General features: G+C 46.1%; 1 protein-coding gene across 3 annotated transcripts in view; it reads right to left on the reverse strand.

Moving 5' to 3' along the window:
• Positions 1-22,326, reverse strand: part of ZSWIM8 (zinc finger SWIM-type containing 8) — a 2,353,271-nt gene that overhangs the window by 717,977 nt on the left and 1,612,968 nt on the right. For all 3 annotated transcript variants that reach the window (XM_078643224.1, XM_078643226.1, XM_078643225.1), the window contains one exon: positions 12,727-13,016. In XM_078643224.1, the coding sequence (XP_078499350.1) occupies positions 12,727-13,016 (290 nt within the window). The remainder of the gene's footprint in view (positions 1-12,726; positions 13,017-22,326) is intronic.

Genomic DNA, 22,326 nt, shown 5'->3' on the forward strand with positions numbered 1-22,326 from the left:
GCGCTGGCGTAAATTACCGTTGTCTCCCTTGGGGTGTGCGGCCCTTTTTTAAAATGATGTCCTTACCGCGATTTCTATATGCACTTCAGAATAGTTTTGACGTGATCCCGTCGACATATTTTCGGGAGGTAGAATCGTTGCAGAGGCAATTGATATGGGACGGACGTTCGCGCATCGCTCTTCCAAAATTAACACTTCCCTGGTATGATGGCGGCATAGCGCTCCCGGATATTCGTAGGTATTATTGGGATTCCCAACTTGCTGCCATCAACCATGGGATGTACGGTCCGGCACTGAATCCGGCTTTTGAAATGGATAGGTTGTTGCTCCCGGGTGGTGACTACTACAGGGCGCTTTATACGGGATCCTCCCGTTCACAACTTTCGGGACCTACCGCTATAGCCGTGCGGGTATGGCATAGCGCGACTGCGGCTATGGGCTGGAGCGATAGACTAACCGGCGCAACTCCGCTTTACGCCTCCGCGAAATTGGGTTGTCTATGGAAGACGAAGGGATTTGATAAATGGGACACGATCGGTATTAGTAAAGTGCGTGATCTCTGGGTTAAAGGAGGGGTGAAGACTTTTTCGGATCTACAAGCGGAATATAAGCTGAGTGATAGGGAAATTTTTCGTTATGTTCAAGTACGCCATGCCTTGAATTCTGTGTTCCCTGTGGGTAGTGATATTCCGGAATCCTCCCCCCTTGAAGATCGTATATTAGATGGTCATGTGCCGGATAGTACTATCTCATTGTTTTATAAAAAGATGATTAATGACCGATCGAGTTTGCTTGATCGCCTTCGTGAAGCCTGGATTGCTGATGGTATTGAACTGGATGATGAGGACTGGCAAGCCGTGATCTCCTCTCCCAGGGAGGTTGCGATTCCGGCCCGCCTCCGTCTCGTCCAACTCAAGATCCTCCACAGAATCTATGTCACAGGCCCTCGTCTGATCCATATGGGCTATTCCACGGATGCCTTGTGTAGGCGTGGCTGTAGTCTCCTCGGCACCTATCTACATATAATATGGGAATGCCCTTAGGTGGTGCGATTTTGGAATCGTATACATGATGTGATGAGTGAAGTGACGGGTGTTGTGATGATGCCAGAAGCCCGGCAATGTTTGTTGAATGTATGGGGTCCGAATAATTATGATGTGTCGCAGCTTCGGTGTGTGACTCTTGCTAATATGGTAGCCAAACGAGATATTGCACAATTGTGGGGGTCCCCGAGGCCGCCTACAGTGACTGCTTGGAAAGAGAGTGTGGACTGGTGCATGTTCAGAGAGAAGCGAGTGTATATAGCAAGAGGCAGACCCAGAAAATGGGGAAAGATTTGGAACCAATGGAACTCGTATCGGGGAGATATCTGTACGCCCCCACTGGCAGAAATTCCTAGTCCTTCTCAATCGCCCTGACCTGCATTCCTTCTAGCTGTGTTACATTGAGCTGTTTATATGCAATTTTTGCCTTTGCCCCCCCCCCTTATCTGTATTCCAAGAATTTTTTTCTCCTGTGGACATGTGTCTCCCGTCCTCCTCGAGCACAAGCCTAATGGATGTACTATTGCCATATTGCCTTGACTGTTTGTTGATGTGTTTTTCTGTTTTATGTAATAAAAAGTTTTTTTTTTAAAAATGATCTTATGTACAATTTTTTTTAACAGACCCAATTTTAAATGGAGAAAACATTTGGAATTCTCTTTTCCCATTCAGATGCTTGATCAGTTTCAACATTTGAAATCAAATCAGAATATCCAAGAACCTGATCAGGATGATTAGGATCTAAAGTTATCATCAAATCTCTCTGCTGAGGCCAACCCAAAAGACAAGAACCATCTTTTGCAACATAAACTTTAGATGTAATGGTTTTACCTTTGAAAGAAATGGTGGTCGTAAAAAATCGTAGCACATCAATAGGCTTCTTACCATATCCAACTAACCTTATGTCAGGAGGAGATAAATTCAATTTAGTGAATTCTTTTATCCATTCTTCACCAATGATAGTATGTCTTGCACCTGAATCGGCCATGATATTTACATCTTTTCCACCAATGACAACAGTGCAATAAGGAGCATCTTTATCACTACCATTTATTTCATACACTGTTAAAAGAAATTCATCATCCTCACTATCACATTTAATTTCTTTTATGCTTTCATCATTTTGACCTGTTCGATCTAATTCTTTACTCTTGTATTTATTTTTATTTCTGCACATTTTGGTAAAATTACCTTTTAACTTACAATATCTACACACTTGACCTACAGCTGGACACCTCCTGTCATTAGCTAAATGACCTGAAATGCCACATTAAAAACATATATAATCTTTTTTATCTTGTGATTGTTGACCTTTGTATTTCATCTTGTTAGAATGTTCTCAATAGTTAGGTTTTATAACAGCATTAACTTCTGATATCTTTTATCCGGCAAGTTCTTTTAAACCAATCTTCATATCCTCAAAACGATGGGCGATATCTAACGCTTTGTCCAAAGTTAGATCTTCCGCATCAAGCAGTTTGCCTTGAAGCTTGACGTCTGCTACTTTATGCACCATTTGATCACGCAACATGTGATCATGAAATGTTGAATAGTTACATTATGATGCAAGTATCCGTAAATCGTTCACAAAGGAATCAATAGATTCATTAGCCAATTTTCCTCTGCTAAGAAATTTGTGACGAGAAACTACCTCGTTCACTTTTTTTATGTATCGTTTGTCAATTTTTTTAATAGCCTCCTCAAAAACATCAACATCCTCTTCAGAAGATGATACACCATTGTTATTAGGAGGTAGATGGTTAAGAATATGTCTACCTTCTGCACCTAAACAATGTTTCAGTATTGCTAATTTGCGTTTATCTGTATAGGCTTCACCACCAATTGCTTCAATATAGGCTTGAAAACCCTCTTTCCATCTTTTCCATTCAAGAATAGGTCCTCCAGGTGAAGCCAAGAGAGGAGCAGGAGCAATAAAATGTTCCATTGAAAATGGAATGAATAACAATAATAAAATGTAAAATAAAAATTATTGTGAATTATTTAATCACCATTAATAAATATGTTCATTTTTTTTTAACTTAAATATTCTCTCAAAATAAGATATTAGACGTTTTCTGAGCAATAGTTTTTATTCATGCAAAGTTTCTATGTATTTCCACACTTGTGTGCTTTAAAAAAACTTCCTTTGTTATAAATAAGTAATTTAACGATTTCCACCGCGTTGTGCTTCTTTAATAACAAAGCCAGTACTGAAATGGCTGCCACTACGATGTTTTTTGTCCAAAAATATGGCCGCCATGCGTGTTGATGCGTGCGTGGTGCTTCACGCGTGAGCAAGGGCCTAGATACTTCTCCCCAAAGTATGGCCACTGCACGCTGTGATGTTCCTACGTCACCTTTTCACCAACGGAGCTCGCGCAGGCAGCAAGAGGACAACTTCGAAATCGGCAATCCTTTAAAAATGCAGCAAACACTCACCGAGTGACACTGGAAACCGGGGTTTTCAAGAAATATCACCGGTAACCATAATACCTCATCCGGTATACTGCAAGAAGTCCAAGAAGCAATTTTCCTCAGACAGCTATTTGATCTGCAGCAAGCAGGACTCCAGGCTCCACGGCTCTTCTCCAATCGTCACCAGTGAGATAATTACGATGGTCCAGTCAAATGTAAGTGAACTTATAGATGTTTATTTCACCAAGATAATAAAGCATGTCTATATCAAGAGCCTGTGTCTTAACAGTCTCCATCAGAATCCCGAACACACCGGTGTTCTTGATTCTAGATTAGACAGCAACACCACAGCTTGACACTTATAGAGGCTGGTTGTAGATTGTCCCAATACTGTCCCGAAAGCTCGCAGATAAATAGTGTAGAGGCGCCGATGGCCCAGACTCAGGTATTACCGATGGCAAGAGAGGATGCAATAGTTAGACACGACTCCCACCAGATTCCCGGGCCTGAAGTTTTACTGGGGGGGATAGCTTTGCCCTCAACCAAAGGGGGGACAATGTATTGCACTAGCACCAGCTCCAGCCCTTGGTTAGCTCCCATTAGGGTTCCTACTTTAACAATGGCAGTACCAATCTTTTGCAAGCTGACCGCCATGTAAAAACTAGGGTGCATACATCTTCCGGTTCTAGCCTCCCCAATAATTCTAAAGCAGCCCAAAGGGGGAATGAAGGCAAAGTGGTTAGCCTAAGACAATCTTATAACAAAGTGCACTTCTCTCTCCATCTCCCCCTGGCGGCAATGCCTTAAGTACTGGTTCTAAGAAATGTTCCCACTTTGAGGGAGGGCCAAGTGGAAACCACCGTCCAGCTGATGGACAATTCAATTCATAGGCTGAATCGTTATGTAATGGGAACCAGCTGTGGGGGGGCCACATCTAGCAAATCAAATTATCATGGCTAGAAGGGTAGGGTGGATAGGCGTGTCTCCGAAAGTGACTTTGTTGTGATCAACTTTAATAATCCCTACGCCGCTAAAACCATTCTCGAACACTTTCACAGAATTCCTCCTGTAAGTAAGCAGATTACTGCACTGTCCCTGAGCTACTTCTTTAGGCCCCTCCCACCACTGAGCTTGGAAACGCTACCTTATAGAGGCAACACTTAGAAAATTATAGTCAGATGGATAACCAGGGAATCCCACTGGAGAATCGGTTTGCCCCCCTTTCTGGGTTAGAAACTTGTGATTGAGTACCCAGGAACGGGCAAGTGGGGTGGGTTTTTCATCCCGCCGGTAACCACCGCAACAGATAATGGTAGAGCAGCAAGTCTTAGCCCCAGTATTGTTGATAATAGTGGGATTTTAGCTGCAATAAACATAGCATCATGGAATGTTGCAGGTATCTCCAATAAGCTTGGGGATTCCGATTGGCTTAAATTATGGCAGGATTGTGATATCTCCTGCTTTCAGGAGACATGAGCCACAGAGGAGACCCTTGTAAATGGTTATCGTTATTATCAGACGAAAGCCACTCTGTCCCCCTCTTGTGGAGCGAAAGAGGGCTTATTAACTTTATTTTGAATATCCTAGTGATAAAAATAAAGATGCCACAGGATACGCCCCCATTTTTTCATCTGATTACTTTAAAGCTTGCTAACTCTGATCAGTAGTTCCTAATAAACTTCTATAACAACAATTTCGGCCCAAACATGCATAGAGTGCTGGATGAGGGCAATTCATAAGGCATCCAAACTGGTGAATCAAAAGGCCGTCCTGAACATCATATGGCTGGGTGACTTTAACATACATCCCTGCCACCACCACTTAGAGCGGGTCTGTGGTGTGTAGGATATGTGGGGCAACCCTGTTCACCACTTTTCACATAACATCTATGGAAACACTCTGAACATGTTAATCTCGGCGACAAATATGCTTATGGTTAATAACTTAGCTACTGATAGTGAGAAATCGCCCCCAACATTTCATCGGGATCACCGGGAATCAACGATTGTTTTCATACTGGTCGCTAACACTGTGTAGCAAAGTTATCAACCATTTTAAATCCTTTAGTGAACACGCGATCAATTTTGTGCTGTGAGATTCAAAACTATGCAGAGGTCTCCGACCATATCGCAAGAAATTGGTCTGCCTATACTTGCTAGGTGTAATGGATACCAATTGAAGCAGTGGCGGCTGATGATATTTGAAAGTGGTGATGCGTAAAATGATTGGCATACTTCACCGCAGCGAACAAACCGAGCGAGCACGAACAACCTAAGGAGGGTTTGGGGGTGTTCTCCCACCCCAGAGAAAATTTTGAAAAAAGAGTGGACAAATGGTGCATTTTCAAGCAAATTTGAGAAAGCAGGAAGGTTAATAAAGCAATTGTGAACGTGCAGTTATTACATTAATAAAGAGATGTCATATAACATAGGTAGCTGCTTATTCAAGCTTTCTTTCACTTCGTAGTCCAGCAGTGTCTTGATACAAGACAGATGTGAGAAAATGCAGTGTGGTCCTCGACCAGGAAGACACTCATATTTAGTTGGTAAGAAGTCATAAGATTGGTCAAATTGAAAACCTGAAATGCAATACGCAATCCAACAGTTTGCAAGTACATCTCATCTATGTTCAACAAGCCATGTTTTACCCATGATTGGAACTGTGAATCACCAAATAAACGGAGCCACTGCAATCAAAATCAACCAAAACTGTGGCTCACGGTTACATATTGGCAGAAACAGTATAAAACAGAAACACAGTCTAAATAACTATGAAAGTGACACATAAATATTGACCATGCAACTCAAACTCAGAAATTCCAGATCCAATTTACTGCCAAAGCAGGCCTACCACGTGTCATTTCATGTGGGTTAAGTGCAGTTTACAATGCATGACTTGCCAAAGCAAATTAACATCCTCTCATATTTAAAAATTCCTGTAGCAGACAACATTTTAACTAACCCCAAAGTGGGACAAGATTTGACATTCCAACATTCAATGGTCTGTTCCAGCGTCTGATTATAGTAGAGATAACTGTGTATGTCTGCTCGTACCTATATCTGTCTTACTTCCTATGTCCCTCTTTTTCTCTCTCTAGCTCGACATAATTGTTATACCCCTCTCTCTTTTTGCCACACTCTCTCATTCTGGCTCTGCTTAGCTCAACCTCTCTCTTTTTCTCTCTGTAAAAAGTGCAAAATAAAGTAACAAAGGAAAAGCAAAGTCATTGTGATCAGGAAGTCAAGCTTTGTCCCCACACAGAAGGTAATAGAAAGTAGAGTAGCCAGCAACTCACTCCTCTTTGCACGACCGCCATATTTACCAATAAAGCGCGTGTGACACTAGAACTAAAGTAAAACATTGCGCACAGGACAATTTCCATATCTAGTCCCGACAAAACAAGAATGAACGTTGAACATCAAGCGTTGCGAAAGGTGCAGCCGTCATAATTACAGATAAAAAGAGAACGCTGCGCCTTTCAAGCTCCATCTTGACGAGATTACGCGCAGTAAATGTTCCCTCTTTCCTGACATTGGGAAGCGCAATCTGAAAGGCTGCCCGCTTTGACAGCAGCAGCTCCGCACATATGAATCGCCTTACTTATTGGACGTGTGCAGAGCTGCAGCTGGGCTTGTGCACCCAGGGGTGGCGCGGCCAGGCGCTGTACTCGGAGTACTCTACAGGGTTCAATGGTGTCCTATGCCGCCTGTCCCAGAGATGCCTGCCTGGGAGAGCCAGGCCCAGGGTGCGACAGCCCAGCTTCAGGCACACACACACAAGCACAGCACCGCGCGCTCACGCATAGCACATTGCACCAAGGACACTTAAAAGCGACGGAAGAGTCCAGCACAATCACTCATGACACACTGCACCAAGGACAAATAAGCACTTGCAGGGTGAGTAGTACGTTGGCATACACTCACATATCATACTGAACAAACAGGTACGCATAGGTATTGTGACACAAACGCAGACAGAGGTTATGTTCTGCATAACTCTGATGCCACGGAAGGCAACAGCCATGAGCCAGTGTTGGGAGGGTGATGTAGGCCTGAAGGGCAGGTGGTGCCTTGCTGGGGAATGATGCTGCTCCCTTGGCAGGATGGTCCCTTCGAAGAAAACGAGGTTGGGTGGCCTCTTAAGCATGTGAAAAGGATTCACTTCAGGCCGCACTCTCCAAATGAGCAGAGGTTGAAGAATATTACACTGGAATAAAAGTCATTGGTTTATTACATTATTTGACTGCGCTTCACGTCATGAATCAGCGGTCTTCGCCGGGTTAAATATGTGGAAGCACAAAAGTGTAGAAAAGCTGTATTACAGCCTCACTAAAGAGAGCACTTCAGTGCTCCTTTCATTCAGAGATGTGAGGCTCGCATGGAAGCTCCGTGCTCCTCAGGTCAGAGGATGGCTAAGGCTGGTCCCATCCATCAGCCGCCCTACAACTGGCACTTCATCCTACTGGCGCCTCATCTTACCGGTCCTATTGTATAGGCTCAGAGCCTCCGTACAATTCTGCGGTAATCTGGAGATGCATTCTGGTACACGCACTTGCCCAGGAGCTGCTCACAGCTGCACTAAGCATTTTAAAATGTGAAACATAAAATAACGAGAGTTGCTAAAATAAAATAAAAGCAATACTACCTGACCAGGTCCGTGCTGCCGCGGGTCCGTTGGCGCCTACTTATTAATTAAGCAAGTAGGTCAGTACAGGCAAAATCATGTAGTACATGTTATTACAGCCCTGAGAAGTAAACAGCACGCGCTTTACAGAGAGCCCATTTACCACAATTGATCTTCAAAGACTCAATAAACACAATGGGCATTGACTCGGTGTCCGCCCACCGTACATTCTGGACTGGGAAGCGGGGCTCTGCTCACAGCTCATGTAGATCATCTGTCAGGGGGCTCACAATAGGGTGCGCATCTCAGGAAAACATAGCAGGTTAGTTAAAATGAGGAGCAGGATGCAAAGCTACGTGAACACTGAGCAAGGAACTTTTGTATCTAAACATCTACAATGCAACAGGAACCGCAACCGTTCGAAATGCAGAAAGCAGCATGGTACATGTTATTACAGCCCTGAGAAGTAAACAGCACACGCTTTACAGAGAGCCCATTTACCACAATTGAGCTTCAAAGACTCAATAAACACAATGGGCATCGACTCGGTGTCTGCCCACCGTACATTCTGGACTGGGAAGCGGGGCTCTGCTGGGACGGCCGGAAGTCCTTCCACAGCTCTGCCCCGGCGCGTCTGATGTGCACTCGCATGGACTCAGTATAGGAAGAACAGCTGCATCATTGCTGGCAACCCCTCTCAGCCAATCCTGGTGCTGCTCAGCGCCAGGATTGATTGAGGGCACCGTTACTCTCTGCCCGCCTGCCCATTAGGAGACCGAGATTTGAGCCTTTGCTCAACCCTCGCTCTCCTAATGGGCATGCGCAAGCCAGTGCAAAGATAAGTGCACATGACTGGGCACGGCTGAAAAATTCGCTGACCTTGCCCACTCATGCGCACTTGTGCTGTTGCCTGCCCCTGACAATGCCTGTCAGTCAACATGATGCCGGACCACCCACCCCCTTCAGACTCTGAAGGGGTGGGCGGTCCGACGTCATACTGACTGACATGATTGTCAGTTCTCCCTCAGCGTCTCTCAACTTAAGTAAACTGAGAGTTTACTTAAGGTCAGAGACGCCGAGGGAGCCGAGCTGCGGACACGGGCAGGGGGGAAACGCCCCAAGGCCCCCAATGGGAGCACCACCATGGAATTGAAGTGGTCCAAAATTGACAAACTGGAGGTGATACTTCCCATAATTAGCAATGCCATAGATAATATAAATAATTGTTTCAAAACTGATATTCAACCCCAATTTGTGGTGTCTTCCTTTATAGAACTTTAGTACACATAAGGAACTCAATCACTAGGAAAATACGAACAACCCAAAACAGATCAAGGGATGGTTTGATTCATCCTGTACTAAAACAAAGAAAGGCCTAACTAAACCTTTAAGCTGTATCCCTAAGAATCCCTCGGAAATTGCCATTTACCGTAGGGAATACAAAATGGCCAGAAAAAATAGGGAAAAGGTGCTAAGAGAATAATCTTGGGCCAAATTAGAACAGGCTGCGGCTTCAGGTAATTCAAAGGAGTTGTGGGGTATAATAAATGGCCCATACTTTAAAACACCAAATGATCGTGCACTCGAAGTTAACGTAGGGGAGAAGGAGTGGGTGGCTCATTTTGAAGGTATTTTTGCCCCAAGTGCTTATTTGAGACCCCTGGTCTGTACCACCTCTGGGCTCTCTCTTTCTTTCCATACTGAGGAAGTTAGGAATGGGATTGAGGCCTGTAGTGCTGAGAGAGCTCCGGGTCCCGATGGCGTCCCAATGGACTTTTTCTTTGAGTATATGGACATTTGGGTTCCCTTTTAACCAATGTTTTGAACAAAATCGCTGTAGCTGGTCCCCCCATGTTGTGGAAAACTAGTATAATCATCCCAATGTATAAAAAGGGAGATAAAAGCAACACCAAAAAATTATCGACCAATATCGTTAATTGATACGACAGCCAAACGTATGGGTCGCCTTCTTCTGACAAGATTGGAGGCGTGGGTGAGGAGTAAGAACATTTTAATGGAGTCCCAATATGGTTTCCAGGAGGGAAAGGGCACGGTAGAGCAATGCCTGAACCCCTCACTTATTATGGATAGATATGTCAGAGACAAGGGTGGGAAGATCTATCTTTCCTTTATGGACTTGTCTGCAGCCTTTGACTGTGTGTCCCACCCTAGACTCTGGCAGATAATGGAGGAGATGGGAATTGATCAAGCATTGGTCGACTTCATGAGACAGCTGTACTCTGACGCATATTCATCGGTCCGCTACGGGGAATGTACCCGAACATTTAAGATCTTAAGAGGAGTCAGGCAGGGCTGTGTCCTGGCACCGTTCTTATTTTCATCTATACCAACGGTGTGGGAAAACATCTTGAGAGCGCAGCCTTGGATGTCCCGGTGCTCTCTGACCGTCAGCGGATACCGATTTTGACGTATGCTGATGACGCTGTTCTGATGGTCCGAACTGCAATGGAGCTTCAGCGCCTTATAGCGGCCTACTCCGTTTTTATGAATTCATTGGACTTAAAGGTCAATCAATCTAAATCCTTTATAATTATAGCAGGGATTGGGAAACGCGAAAGACCCCCCTGTTTTACAATGGATTCTGTCAAAATTGAGGTGGTAGACTCGTTCCCCTATTTAGGGGTCCTATTTGATTAAAAACAATCCTGGTCCAAACTGTTCGAGGGCAGAGTAATGGGCATGCAGAGAAACCTAGCTGCGCTGAAATCATTCTCTAAAAAGCTGGGAGCCAAACCGCTAATTCCTATGAAAAAAATGTATCATGCTAAAACAAAGGCAGCAGCGGTGTACGGGGCAGCAGTTTGGGGAACGGCCCCCAGCGACTCTTTACAAGTAATAGCGAATAAACTTTTGAAGTCTTTTACCTCGCTACCTCAGTCATATTAAAATGATGTGCTTCATATGGAACTGGATTTACCTTATACCACAGACTCTTATCAAAATGGCACCACTCCTACTGTGGCATTCAATCTGGAGGAGGGCCACAATCCCCCTTATGCAAAATCTAATAACTATTCTAAAGACAGATAACTACAGTTGGATTAGGTGGATAAAATACGTGGAGTCAGAACCATCTACACTCGGTTTAAGACGTCTTTTTAATGATCCCTATACCTGTAAATCCCTATCCAAGCAGAAAGTAACTGAGATCTTTATTAAGAGAGCCCAATATTTAAGAAGGGAAAAAAACTTCCACACTCAGTCCGCACGACTGTATAAACTAAACCCAGCATTGGAGGAGAATAGCTATTATTATCTGGCTGATGTTACATTCCCACAGCACAAATATATTTTGCTTGGATTTCGTTTAAATCTGATTCCTCTGATGGTGGGATATCCAGGGAAGAAATATAAACATTCAGAACTTTCCCTATGTCCGTGTGAAAACACAGGATGATCTTCATGTTTTATTTTTTTTGTGGTTTCTACCATCAGGAAATGCATAATTTTATTGTACCAATTTGCAAGAGCTACAATTTTAAATAGTGTCATGTAGCACTGTTTTTTCTCAAATCATTACAAAATTATTTTGTGTGCTTTTCATTAGCATCATTCCTATGGGCATGCATTAAAATGAGGAAGCAGGTTGGCACATAAGACGACTTAAAAAGTACTTACATAATTTTTACTGCATTATGTATATAGATGAAATGAATTTTTATATAACCTGTATGGTAGCACACTTAAGATTCAGGTTTTAATCTATTTTTTATAATGTATTTTTCTAAAATGTGATTGTAAATATTTTTCTGACACTTATGATCCTATGTGGTCAGAGTAAGTGCTGGTTACAATCACAATTTTGAGGCAAAGGCATGCTGTCTAGGTCGGATTGCTATCCTTTATTCTGACTTCTCATGTCTGGATCTTAGCTAACCCTATCTGAGGGCCTGGAGTTTGGTAAGTCAATGGACCTGTATCATGGATGTACAAGTGTTTGATATCTTCTTCTTTTGTGTAGTAGGGCCCTATCTGTTCCCAGTTCCTTCTGTATGTCAGCACTGGGTATAAGGATATTGGGATGTCTTTACAAGTCTAGAGTACTCCAAGGCATAGCTGCACATGCAATTGTGGATCCACATTTCCGGTCAGTTGTCTTGATGCTTGTAGAGTTGCCTGTATTCAAGTGTCAGTTTCTTCACAGCTGACCTGACAACGTTGGGTTTAAACATTGGTGTTTGATATTAGCTCTCTGCTGAATCATCAGCAAAGTGAAAGTCTTGTTTCTAACAACTCCCAGGACTCGAACTAAGACTCTGAATTAGCAAATTGTTGAGAACACAAAAGGATATAGAGTGCAGAAAGTAAAGGTGATAGAATTATTCATGTGCAAGTTATGCATCCCTCATAAATACTTTCAGTGATATGAGTAAATAGAGAAGGTAGATATTACTATAAAAATGTAACTGTGATAACAAACCTATGAATCGGTATACAACATTAGGGATTATTGGTGGTTAGTTAGCTAAAACCCAAGAAGAGTTATGCATGCTACTTTAATGACTAAAAGCTTATGCAGTAGAATAAACAATAGTGTGTGCAAACAGTAAGGCATGGTGGAACCTTTGAATGAATTCAAAACGCAGAGTTTAAATACTAAGAATGTGCAATAACTTTTTCTCACCTGTAATCCAGGAGACATGGGATGAGTAAGTCCTGGAAAGCCAGTTTGGAGAAACAAAGTTGTGCAGCCCAAGTGCATAAAGTCCAATCTCGAAGGCGCATAGGTGAAGGTTACGATGAGGACCTTGGTGTCCACCACTGGATGATGGATGGGTGAAAATGGAAGTGCTGCTATTGCCACCTGCTTTTATGAGGACAGTTTTGGCCAATTCAAAGTAGAAGTGGGCGGCTGCTTCAGAGGGTTGGTTTGGAACATGTGGTGCATGGCTCTCAGGACGTCTTCCCTTATACCTAAACACAAATGAGATAAAAGGCTTTGGCCCATTTGGTGTACATTGTCAATAGGAAAACACAGAATTCATTAAGCATAGCTAAGGAAGCACATAAAAACAATACAATTTCTTAAATAAATGTTTTGCCCACTGTGGATTGCACCACCATATACAAAATGTCCAAAAACAGCAAATAGAAAAATGCCCATCCAGTAGTTATCCGTATCAAAATTTCCTTTATTCTTCTTTGAATTGAGACTAAACACAGGGCAGCCAACGCGTTTCGTTCTTGTAAAAATAACCTTGTCAGGGTGATTCCTCTAAAGGAGATTATTTACTAGTAAAAGAACACATGTTTGACGATGACTCAAATACAAAATCTCCTGATATTCCTTTGTTATTTTCAAGCAGTTCGAAAGTCCTTATCGGCTAGTGTGCCTATTGCGCCTATATTTCTTATCCCTTTGGTCTTGTAACTCTGTTCTGGTAGATGGCTGCTGTGCCCGTGGCCAAGTCTATCCGGACAACAACAATATATCTTATCAGGTGCTCAAAAGACTTTGGGAGGGCAGGCGGGTAGTGTCTTGAGAGAGGTGCGTCACACACACTTTTCTGAGTGTAGGTTTGTGTTGTTCCCTTTTTGGTTTTGTGAAGTTCCTTTTTTGGTTTTGTGAAGTTCTTAATTAAATGTAACTGGACGAGATGAAGTACATGCTAAACCAACAAGTTACTTATATATCTGTGAAAAAACATAGGTTAGTTATAGATTCTATGTCAGGACCCGAGGATCAGCATGTATTTGTGTTTATTGAAAGTGACTGACTTTGCAGATTCCCCTTACGGCCGCGGGATCATTTCTTCGCTCCTTACGCGGCCGGCCCACTTACGGCGGTGTCTGTTGCCCGTCAGAGGGAGCCCTCGCGTCTCGTTGCTCCCACGAAGCGTTTTCTTCAAAGAAGAGCCGCGCTGAGGGAGCCGAGTCGCCGGAGCCTGTCCCCCTGCTGCCACACCACGAACGCCCTTCGGGGTCTGTACTATCCCTTAAATAAATACCGCTACGCCAGCTGGGGTCCGTATCAGAGTTTTTCTCCAATAATCGCCTGCGGGCAGGGTTGTGCACTCGTTCATTTTTGGTACATAGCGCACTTAGTGGCGGATAGGCCTTGTCAGTGTCTGAAGGCCTGCGCGCTCGGGGTTGAGAGCTTGAAGAGCGCCTTCTTGGCCACGTTCGTTCCACCTCCTTCTGCACCACTTCCACCACCGTAGCCTACAGTTTCTGCGGCACCTCCTTCCCCGTCTAATGATGGGGGTTCCCCGACGGATACCGAGAACTATGGGTCTTGGCGTTGTTGGCGTCCAGCCAGTTCCTGCGGGCACATTGCCAAAGGATGACAAAGGTATGCTGGACCCAGATGAGATTATGCATCCGTGCTCCGCAGCCTGGGCACCTGGGGACAAGGTGGCCAAGATTGTGGCGGGACGCCTCCGCAAGCCACTAGAAAAAGAAGCACGGGATGTCTCAGGACGGAGTGGCCGCGTCCCACATTAAAAGGAAAGGTAGCCCTCACTCCTGAACTAGATTAGAAAATGGCTACTTCCCTAGCCAAATATATGAAAGATCCCCACAAGGGGATCGATCGATCCTGGCATTCCTGCCAGGATAAGCTCCTGGACACCATAGGCCCTACGACATAAATCCTGGATATGGCGGAAGAGGCAAAGGTGACGGGTTCCACCATAACCCCCGATGTACTGTCAAATTGGGCACTGAAATCAATAATTTTATGGGAAACGCCAACTGTGCCCTGTCAACAGAACGACAGTGTTCCTTGCTGATAAAGCTTGACCCAAAATTGGGCGACTTGGCCTCTTCTGAGGCAGGCGCTGTGGCTCAAGGGGGCCTGTTCAGAGACCCCTTCGTAAAGGAATTGGGCAAATTCGTAGCCACTTTGACTTCACTGGACAAGGCCCAGTCCAACATAAAAAGGGTTTTCCAGACTCGTTTCTCCCAAGGGGCCGGTCGCAGTGGGACCGCGCGACCAGCCGTGGCAGTCAGCAGAATGGTAACAAGGGACAAGGCTCCGGGCTAGGGCAGTACAACTCCTCGGCCAATTACAACAACTTTTACCCTACCAAGGGTCAACGCTTCCGAGGCTGCGGTGGCTTCAAGAACAACACCGGCGGTGGTCGATCAGGTGGTAAGTGTCATGCCTGCGGAGCAAGTGCGTATTGGGGGTTGTTTGGAAGCCTTTCAGGACACTTGGGCTCAACTTACGTCAGATGCTTGGGTCTTGCAGACCATCAAGGGGTTTCACATAGAATTTTACGATCAGCCACTGCAGGCAGAACTTCCAAAACCCATTTCCTTTTCCGTCCCCAATGCCAATCTGATCGTCGAGGAGGTGTCCGCACTGCTCAAGAAAGGGGCCATCTGTCGATCAACTCTGCACCCCAACGGTTTCCTCAGCAACATCTTTTGGGTGGACAAGACCGATGGGGGGCCAAGTCCGGCGATCAACCTCAAAGAGTTCAATGGGTGGTTGGTCTACCGACATTTCAAGATGGAGGAAATCCATCTTCTCCGAGATGTACTCCTGCCACATGATTGGATGGTCAGGTTGGACCTCAAGGGCGCGTATCTGGTAGTTCTGGTCCATCCTCCCCATCGCCCTTCCATTCGGGCTTTCATCAGCACCATGGTGCTTCACAAAAGTGCTTCACCGGTGGTAGAGTTCTTGAGGGGTCAGGGAGTAAGGATGATTGTGTACTTAGACAACATCCTTCACATGGCACAGTGTCCACAGAAGTTGACGTCTCACTTGCAGCAGATGGTATCCCTCTTAGAAAGCCTGGGGTTTGTCATCAACAGGACAAAATCGTTCCTTTCCCCAACTCAAAGTCTGGTTTCCCTCAGATTCGTCGTGGACTCTGTTCATTCCTCCTTGAGTCTCCCCTCTCGCAAGATGGCCAAGATCCATCACATTTTGAAACAGACCATCTCCAAGCCCCAGACCTCTCTCAGATTGCCCGGGTGGTAGGTCTCCTTTCCTCTTCCATCCAGGCAACCTTCCCAGGCCCCCTTCATTATCGTGCCTTACAGAACCTGAAAGCGCACCACATCAGGAGGGGGCTGTTGTACAATCAAGCAGTTCCCCTATTGGAGGAAGTTAAGGAGGAGATGTCATGTTGGTTGACACACATGGAGGCCTGGAATGGTCGAGCGATATTCGGTTCAGCTCCAGACCTGGTCATAGAGTCGGACGCAAGTAGGTCCGGATGGGTTGCCCGTTGCGCAGAATTCTCCACAGGCGGCGTTTGGTCGTTAGTGGAGCAGAAGTTGCATATCAACTTCTTGGAACTCCTAGAGGGTTCATTCGCCGTCCGCTGTTGGACCAGGGACCAAGTGAGTTTGTCTGTACTGCTGAAGATGGACAACGTCTCAGCGGTCCGTTATGTCAATCGCCTGGGGGGTCTCCGGTCCCGAGCCTTGGCGGACCTTGCAAAAGAGTTTTGGGAGTATTGCTTGGCGCACCAAGTCTCGGTGACAGCAGAGTACCATCCAGGCCAAGCCAATCAGGTAGCGGATTGGCACTCCAGGCATCTGAAGGATTCCAGCCTGTGGAAGCTGGATGTTCTGGTCTTCAAGGGGTTGAACGATCTCTGGGGCCCGTTCTAGGTGGACCTTTTTGCGTCCCGTCTCAACCATCAGCTCCCGCGCTTCTTCAGCTGGAGGCACGATCCATTAGCAGAGACCACGGACACTTTCCTCCAGGACTGGAGTCAGAAGAGGGATTATGCCTTCCCACCGTTCTCGATGGTGGTAAGAACGGCAGCCCGTATCCGGCTTCTGGGAGCAGATTTGGTGGTGGTGACACCATGTTGGAGGTCGCAAGTTTGGTTTCCAGTTCTTCTGGAACTTTCTTGGAATTTTCCAATCCTACCCCCTCCACTCCCTCATCTTCTTCTGAACCCGGATGGGTAGCAACATCACCTCATTCTCTGAGGCTCTCTCTGCCTCATGGCTTGGAGGCTTTCAGGAGACATTGGTCGCTCCCAGGCCTTTCGGGATCGGTGCAAAATCTCTTGTCAAAGGCTTGGGCAGACAGTACATCAAAATGCTATCAGTCGGCGTGGACTAAGTGGATGCGTTGGTGTCTTTGACAGGACCTGAATCCCGAGGTCGCAGGCGTCGTTCCCATGCTGAACTTTCTGGCAGATTTGGCTATGGATGGTCTGGCTTGCCGATCTATTAATGCGATACGCTCGGCGATCTCTGCAGCTCATTGGACAGTAGACGGGGCCCCGATTGGGGAACACCCATTCGTCTGTCAGCTTCTGCGGGGTATCCGTCTGTCACTACCGCCGGAGCATCGATACTCGGTCCTCTCGGACGTCAATTTGGTCTTGAATCTTTTCTTATCCTGGCAGCCCAATAAGTATCTTTCCTTGAAGGAACTTCTGCTAAACTGGCCATGCTGTTGTGCCTGGTTTCCTGTCGCAGGGTTTCTGACGTCCGAGCTTTGGACATTACTGCAAGGGTCTTCTCCCCGGAAGGGGTTACTTTCACAGTGGGTCATCGTACTAAGTCAGATTCAAGGACAATTTCATATCCAGCTTTTACGGATGTGCCCAAACTGTGTGTGGTGAACTGCCTAAAAGCATACGAGGAAATGACTCTTGAATTTCGCCCTCCGGGCGAACGGCAACTTCTTATTGCCTTACGAAAACCGCAGTGCTGTCTCTTCCACCACTATAGCCAGGTGGGTCAGATGGGTCATGCAAGAGGCGGGTATTAATACAAAACTGTTTGGAGCACATTCGGCTAGGAGCACAATGGCCTCTAAGGCTTTCTCTCTAGGGGCTCGGTTGGAGGACCTTATGCATGCAGCGGATTGGTCTTCTGATTCCACCTTTAAGAGGTTTTAATTTAAAGCGGTGGTGGATGTGGCTCAGTTGGTGGTAAGTAAGCTTTGAACTAGCATAATCTGAGCCTCCGGTCCTGACATAGAATCAAAATTTGCCTAGCATTGTAAAGGTAAGTTTCAATTCTATTAAGGACACGGAGGCAAGGATTATCCCTCCCGTTGCACAGTTGGTGCGAAACCACCCATATTTACGTAAGTAAACTGGTTTAATGGCTTTACTGTCATATGCTTGGTTATAGGCATTGAGGGCTTGTATTCACAGGATGTTGGTGCATTATTTTTGAGATTGGGGTCCTGAGTAATTTCACGTAGTTTCCTTATGTTACAGGAAATGATGGAGTCAAGCAGGACCAATAACGTTCAGGCGTGACTTGCACGAAGAAAGAGGAGGGTTTAACATGATGGAGGCGCTTTCTAGGGTTCATGGACATTGTTGAAGGACTCGGTTACTGTACTGCCCCATGGACACTTTTACTTGTTTTTGGTTAAGAACAAATTATGTTTTCTCTCTGTTGAAGAAAAAGTCATTTTTATTGCTTTTCTGGCTGCTGTGTGTTAGATATAGAAATAAAAGCGAAGGAAGAAAAGCATAAACCTCGCCTCTGTGTCCTTAATAAAATTGAAACTTACTGTTACTTTGCTAGGCAAATTTAGATTCCTTACCTTAGAATTACCCCCAGGCATCAGACTGGATCCGGAAAGTTTTCCGTCAGCAGTACCTCTACACGTCGGAAGGTGGCGTCGGTCGGCACCATGTCCATTCTTGGCGTCCTGGTCGCCGGTATGACGTTGTGGTAGCTACTTAGACGCCGACCTCACGCGCTGTGGTCAGGTCTGTACACCACTTTCCACGCCAGAAACGCAGAGCCATGCAAGACACAGACCACTGATACACAAAACTAGGGCCCTGAAAGGATGTCCTGAGGAATCTATAATTAACCTATGTTTTTTACAGATATATTGTTACCGAAGGTAAGTAACTTGTTCATCTGAAAGAAACAGTTATAGATTCCTTACCTTAGAATAGATACCCCAGCAATACCAACCCCGAAGGTGGGTCTGCAAACCAAGATCACACCAGAAAGTCCTGGAGAACAGAACAGCCAAATAAGCCGTCTCTCAGGACTTGGACGTCTAGGCAGTAGTGTTTGGTGAACGTGTGACGAAATGCCCACGTAGCTGCCTGACAGATGTCATGTAGAGCGACTCCTCGTCCCAAAGCAGTAGAGGCTGCCGTCGCACTGGTGGAATGGGTGGATAGCCCCACTGCAGGCTCCTTTTTTGCTGGACAATAGCAGGCTTTAATACACAAAATGACCCATCTAGAGATGGTCTGCTTCTGTACGGCCCGACCTTTCTTGCCGTCAACGTAGCCAACAAAGAGTTGGTCATCCACCCGGAACTGTTTTGTACGATCCAGATAGAAGGAAAACGCATGTTTTGGGTCCAGACGGTGGAGCCGCTTTTATTTATTTATGTGAAAAGTTTTATATAACACTGGCTAGACCCTGAGGTATCAGAGCGCTTTACATGAGGAAGAAGCATTGTTTCAGAACATGATTACAACGTTCCATCAGAAGGATATGGAGGCGGAAAGAAGGTGGGCAAAGTGATGGTTTGCCAATGTGAAAGGAGAGGACTACCTTGGGAAGAAAGGATAGACGAGTTCTAAGAACAAGCTTGTCCGGATGTACAGCCAGAAAAGGAGGCTTGGATGAAAGAGACTGGAGGTCACTATTTTGGCAGATGTGATGGCTACCAGGAATACAGTCTTAAGAGTTAAGAGACGTGAAGGACAGTTGTGAAGTGGCTCAATGGGAGCGCACATCAGATAGGTCAAGACCAAATTCAAGTCCCACTGAGGCATTACGAAGGGGAAAGGAGGAAAGAGCGGAGTAATGCCTTTCAAGAGACGATTAACAACCAGGGACTTGAAGAGAGAAGGCTGATCAGGAAGCGGAAGAAAGGCTGAAATGGCCAAAAGATAGCCCTTGATAGTGCCCAGAGCAGGTCAAAGGAGGGAAGAACAAGAAAACTTCAGAAAGGGGGGCAGAAAGGGGATCCACAGCCTTTGCTGTGCACCATGCCACAAATTTGTTCCCCCGTCAGGCGTATACCGTTTTTAGTGGAGGGACGTCTGGCTGCCAAGATTGCATCACAAATTTCAGGAGGCAAGTCGAATGATGGCAACTGCCGCCGTTCAATCCCGACACAAGGAAGTGGAGGCTGGACAGGTTCGGGTGGAGGACCGTCCCCTGCTGCCGCAACAGAAGATCCTCCCTAAGAGGCAATTGAATCAGAGGGCCGTTGGCCATGTTGAGAAGCTCGGGATACCAGATTCTTTGTGCCCAATCCAGAGCCACCAGAATGACTTGGGCGCGGTCAAGCTTGATCTTCTTCACCACTCTGGGCATGTTGTCATTTGGCAGCGATTGGGTTAGCATTAGCAGAAGCCATCCTGTATTTAGAGGCTATCTTGTCTGTTTTGTGGAATCCATTTTGTATTTCTGGCAGCCATTTTGTTTGCCATGTGCTCCCACGTGTATGCCATGAGCTCTGTCCTACCTTGCTGTTGTCTGCTCTTGAAATCTGCCTAGAGACAGTTTATATTTAGCCTCTTACACTTTGCACATGCTCAGTTGAGCTTGCAGCTGTCAATGCAGCTGCTGTTAAGTCTGTAAATGTCAGGATGTGTTCACTTGTTGACTGTGCATTTTCTGTATGACCTTATATGTACCTAAAACCTACTTCTTGTACTTGTACCGCCTCCTTTTGAGCCCCTGTGTGGGTATAAAAGGACCAGGCTCCTTCCATTCAGTATGCTACTTCATACATTGCCGAAGGGTGTTGTGTGAATGTAGTTCCACCTCATGTGGTTAATAAACTTTGTATTTTCTATTCCAGTTTCTGTGCCAACTTCTATCCTATTGGTCTGAGGACTTATGCAGAGAAGGGCGAACCCCTTGCACTGGTAGGCCTTGCTGAGGCTTACCACCACAGGCAGAAGTGGTTTAGGCGGAAAGGCGTACAACAGAATTACTGACATTGCGAGTTCTCTCCGTGGCGAGTAAATTTAACAAAGGCTCTCCACACTGTTGAACCAGACCTTGCACCACCTTAGAGTGAAGAGGCCATTCGTAATCCATCATGCACCTGTGGCTCAGTTCGTCCGCCCTGGGATTCAAGAACCTGTCAGGTATTGAAGCACCAGGAATATGCCCCGATGTTCCAGCCATGTCCAGAGGCGAAGGGCCTCTTGATAAAGGGTCCACGACCCCACCCGCCTTGTTTGTTGCAGTGCCACATAGCGGAGGTGTTGTCCGTGAACACCTGCACCACTTTTCCCCAACAGAGGGAAGGAATGCTTTCAGTGCAAGCCGGATCGCCCGCAGCTCCAGAAGGTTGATGTGGAGCCTGGACTGCGCCGGAGACCAGAGGCCTCTGATATCCGCCTCCCACATGTGGCAGTCCCATCCCAGCAGTGATGCATGGGTCACCACTGTGAACTCTGGTTGAGGGCTCTGTCATTGACCCAATGCTGGTTCGTGAGCCACCACTGCAATTGGTGTGCAGTGCCCTCTGAGATCTGGACGCAATCGGACAGATTCCCCTGATGTTACGCGCACTAGAACTTCAGGTCACACGGCAGAGCTAGCATATGCCACCTGGCATGATCCACCTGCAGGAGGCCATCAGGCCCAGTAGCCGGAGGGTCATCCTGACCAAAACCCGGGATAAGGGCTGAGAGATCGGAATCATAGGCCGAATATCCCAGACTTGTTGCTCGAGAGGATAGACCTGAAATCGTGTCGTATCCAGCCCCACCCCGATGAAGAGGAGCTTCTGAGAGGAAATCAGGTGTGACTTCGGCACGTTGATGGAGAACCCCAGCGAATGCAGGAGGTCGGCCGTAGTCTGGAAGTGGAAGACGACTGCCTGGGGCGAACACTCCAACAACCAGTCATCGACATAGGGGAAGACTGGGAACCCTGATCTGTACCGATGAGCTGCGACCACCGTCATCACTTTCGTGCACACCTGAGGGGCACTGGTAAGGCCGAAGGGTAGCAGGGTAAACAGTAAATGCTCGTAGCCTACCATGTACCGCAAGTAGCGCCAGTGGGAAGGCAGGACGGGGATGTGAAAATAGGGGTCCTGCAAGTCCAACGCTACCATCCAGTCTCCAGGGTCGAGGACAGACAAGACCTGAGCTAACGTCAACATTTTAAACTTCTCCTTCCGGAGGAAGTGATTGACACTCCTAAGCTCCCAGATAGGACGCAGGCCCTTGTCCTTCTTGGGTACCAGAAAGTAGTGGGAATAGCAACCACAACCTACTTCTGGGGCAGGAACGCGCTCAATGGCTCCCCCTTGGCCAAGAGAGCCGTCACTTCCTGTTGGAGA

Source organism: Lissotriton helveticus, chromosome 5_1 (assembly GCF_964261635.1).
Source record: "Lissotriton helveticus chromosome 5_1, aLisHel1.1, whole genome shotgun sequence".
Classification (NCBI taxonomy): domain Eukaryota; kingdom Metazoa; phylum Chordata; class Amphibia; order Caudata; family Salamandridae; genus Lissotriton; species Lissotriton helveticus.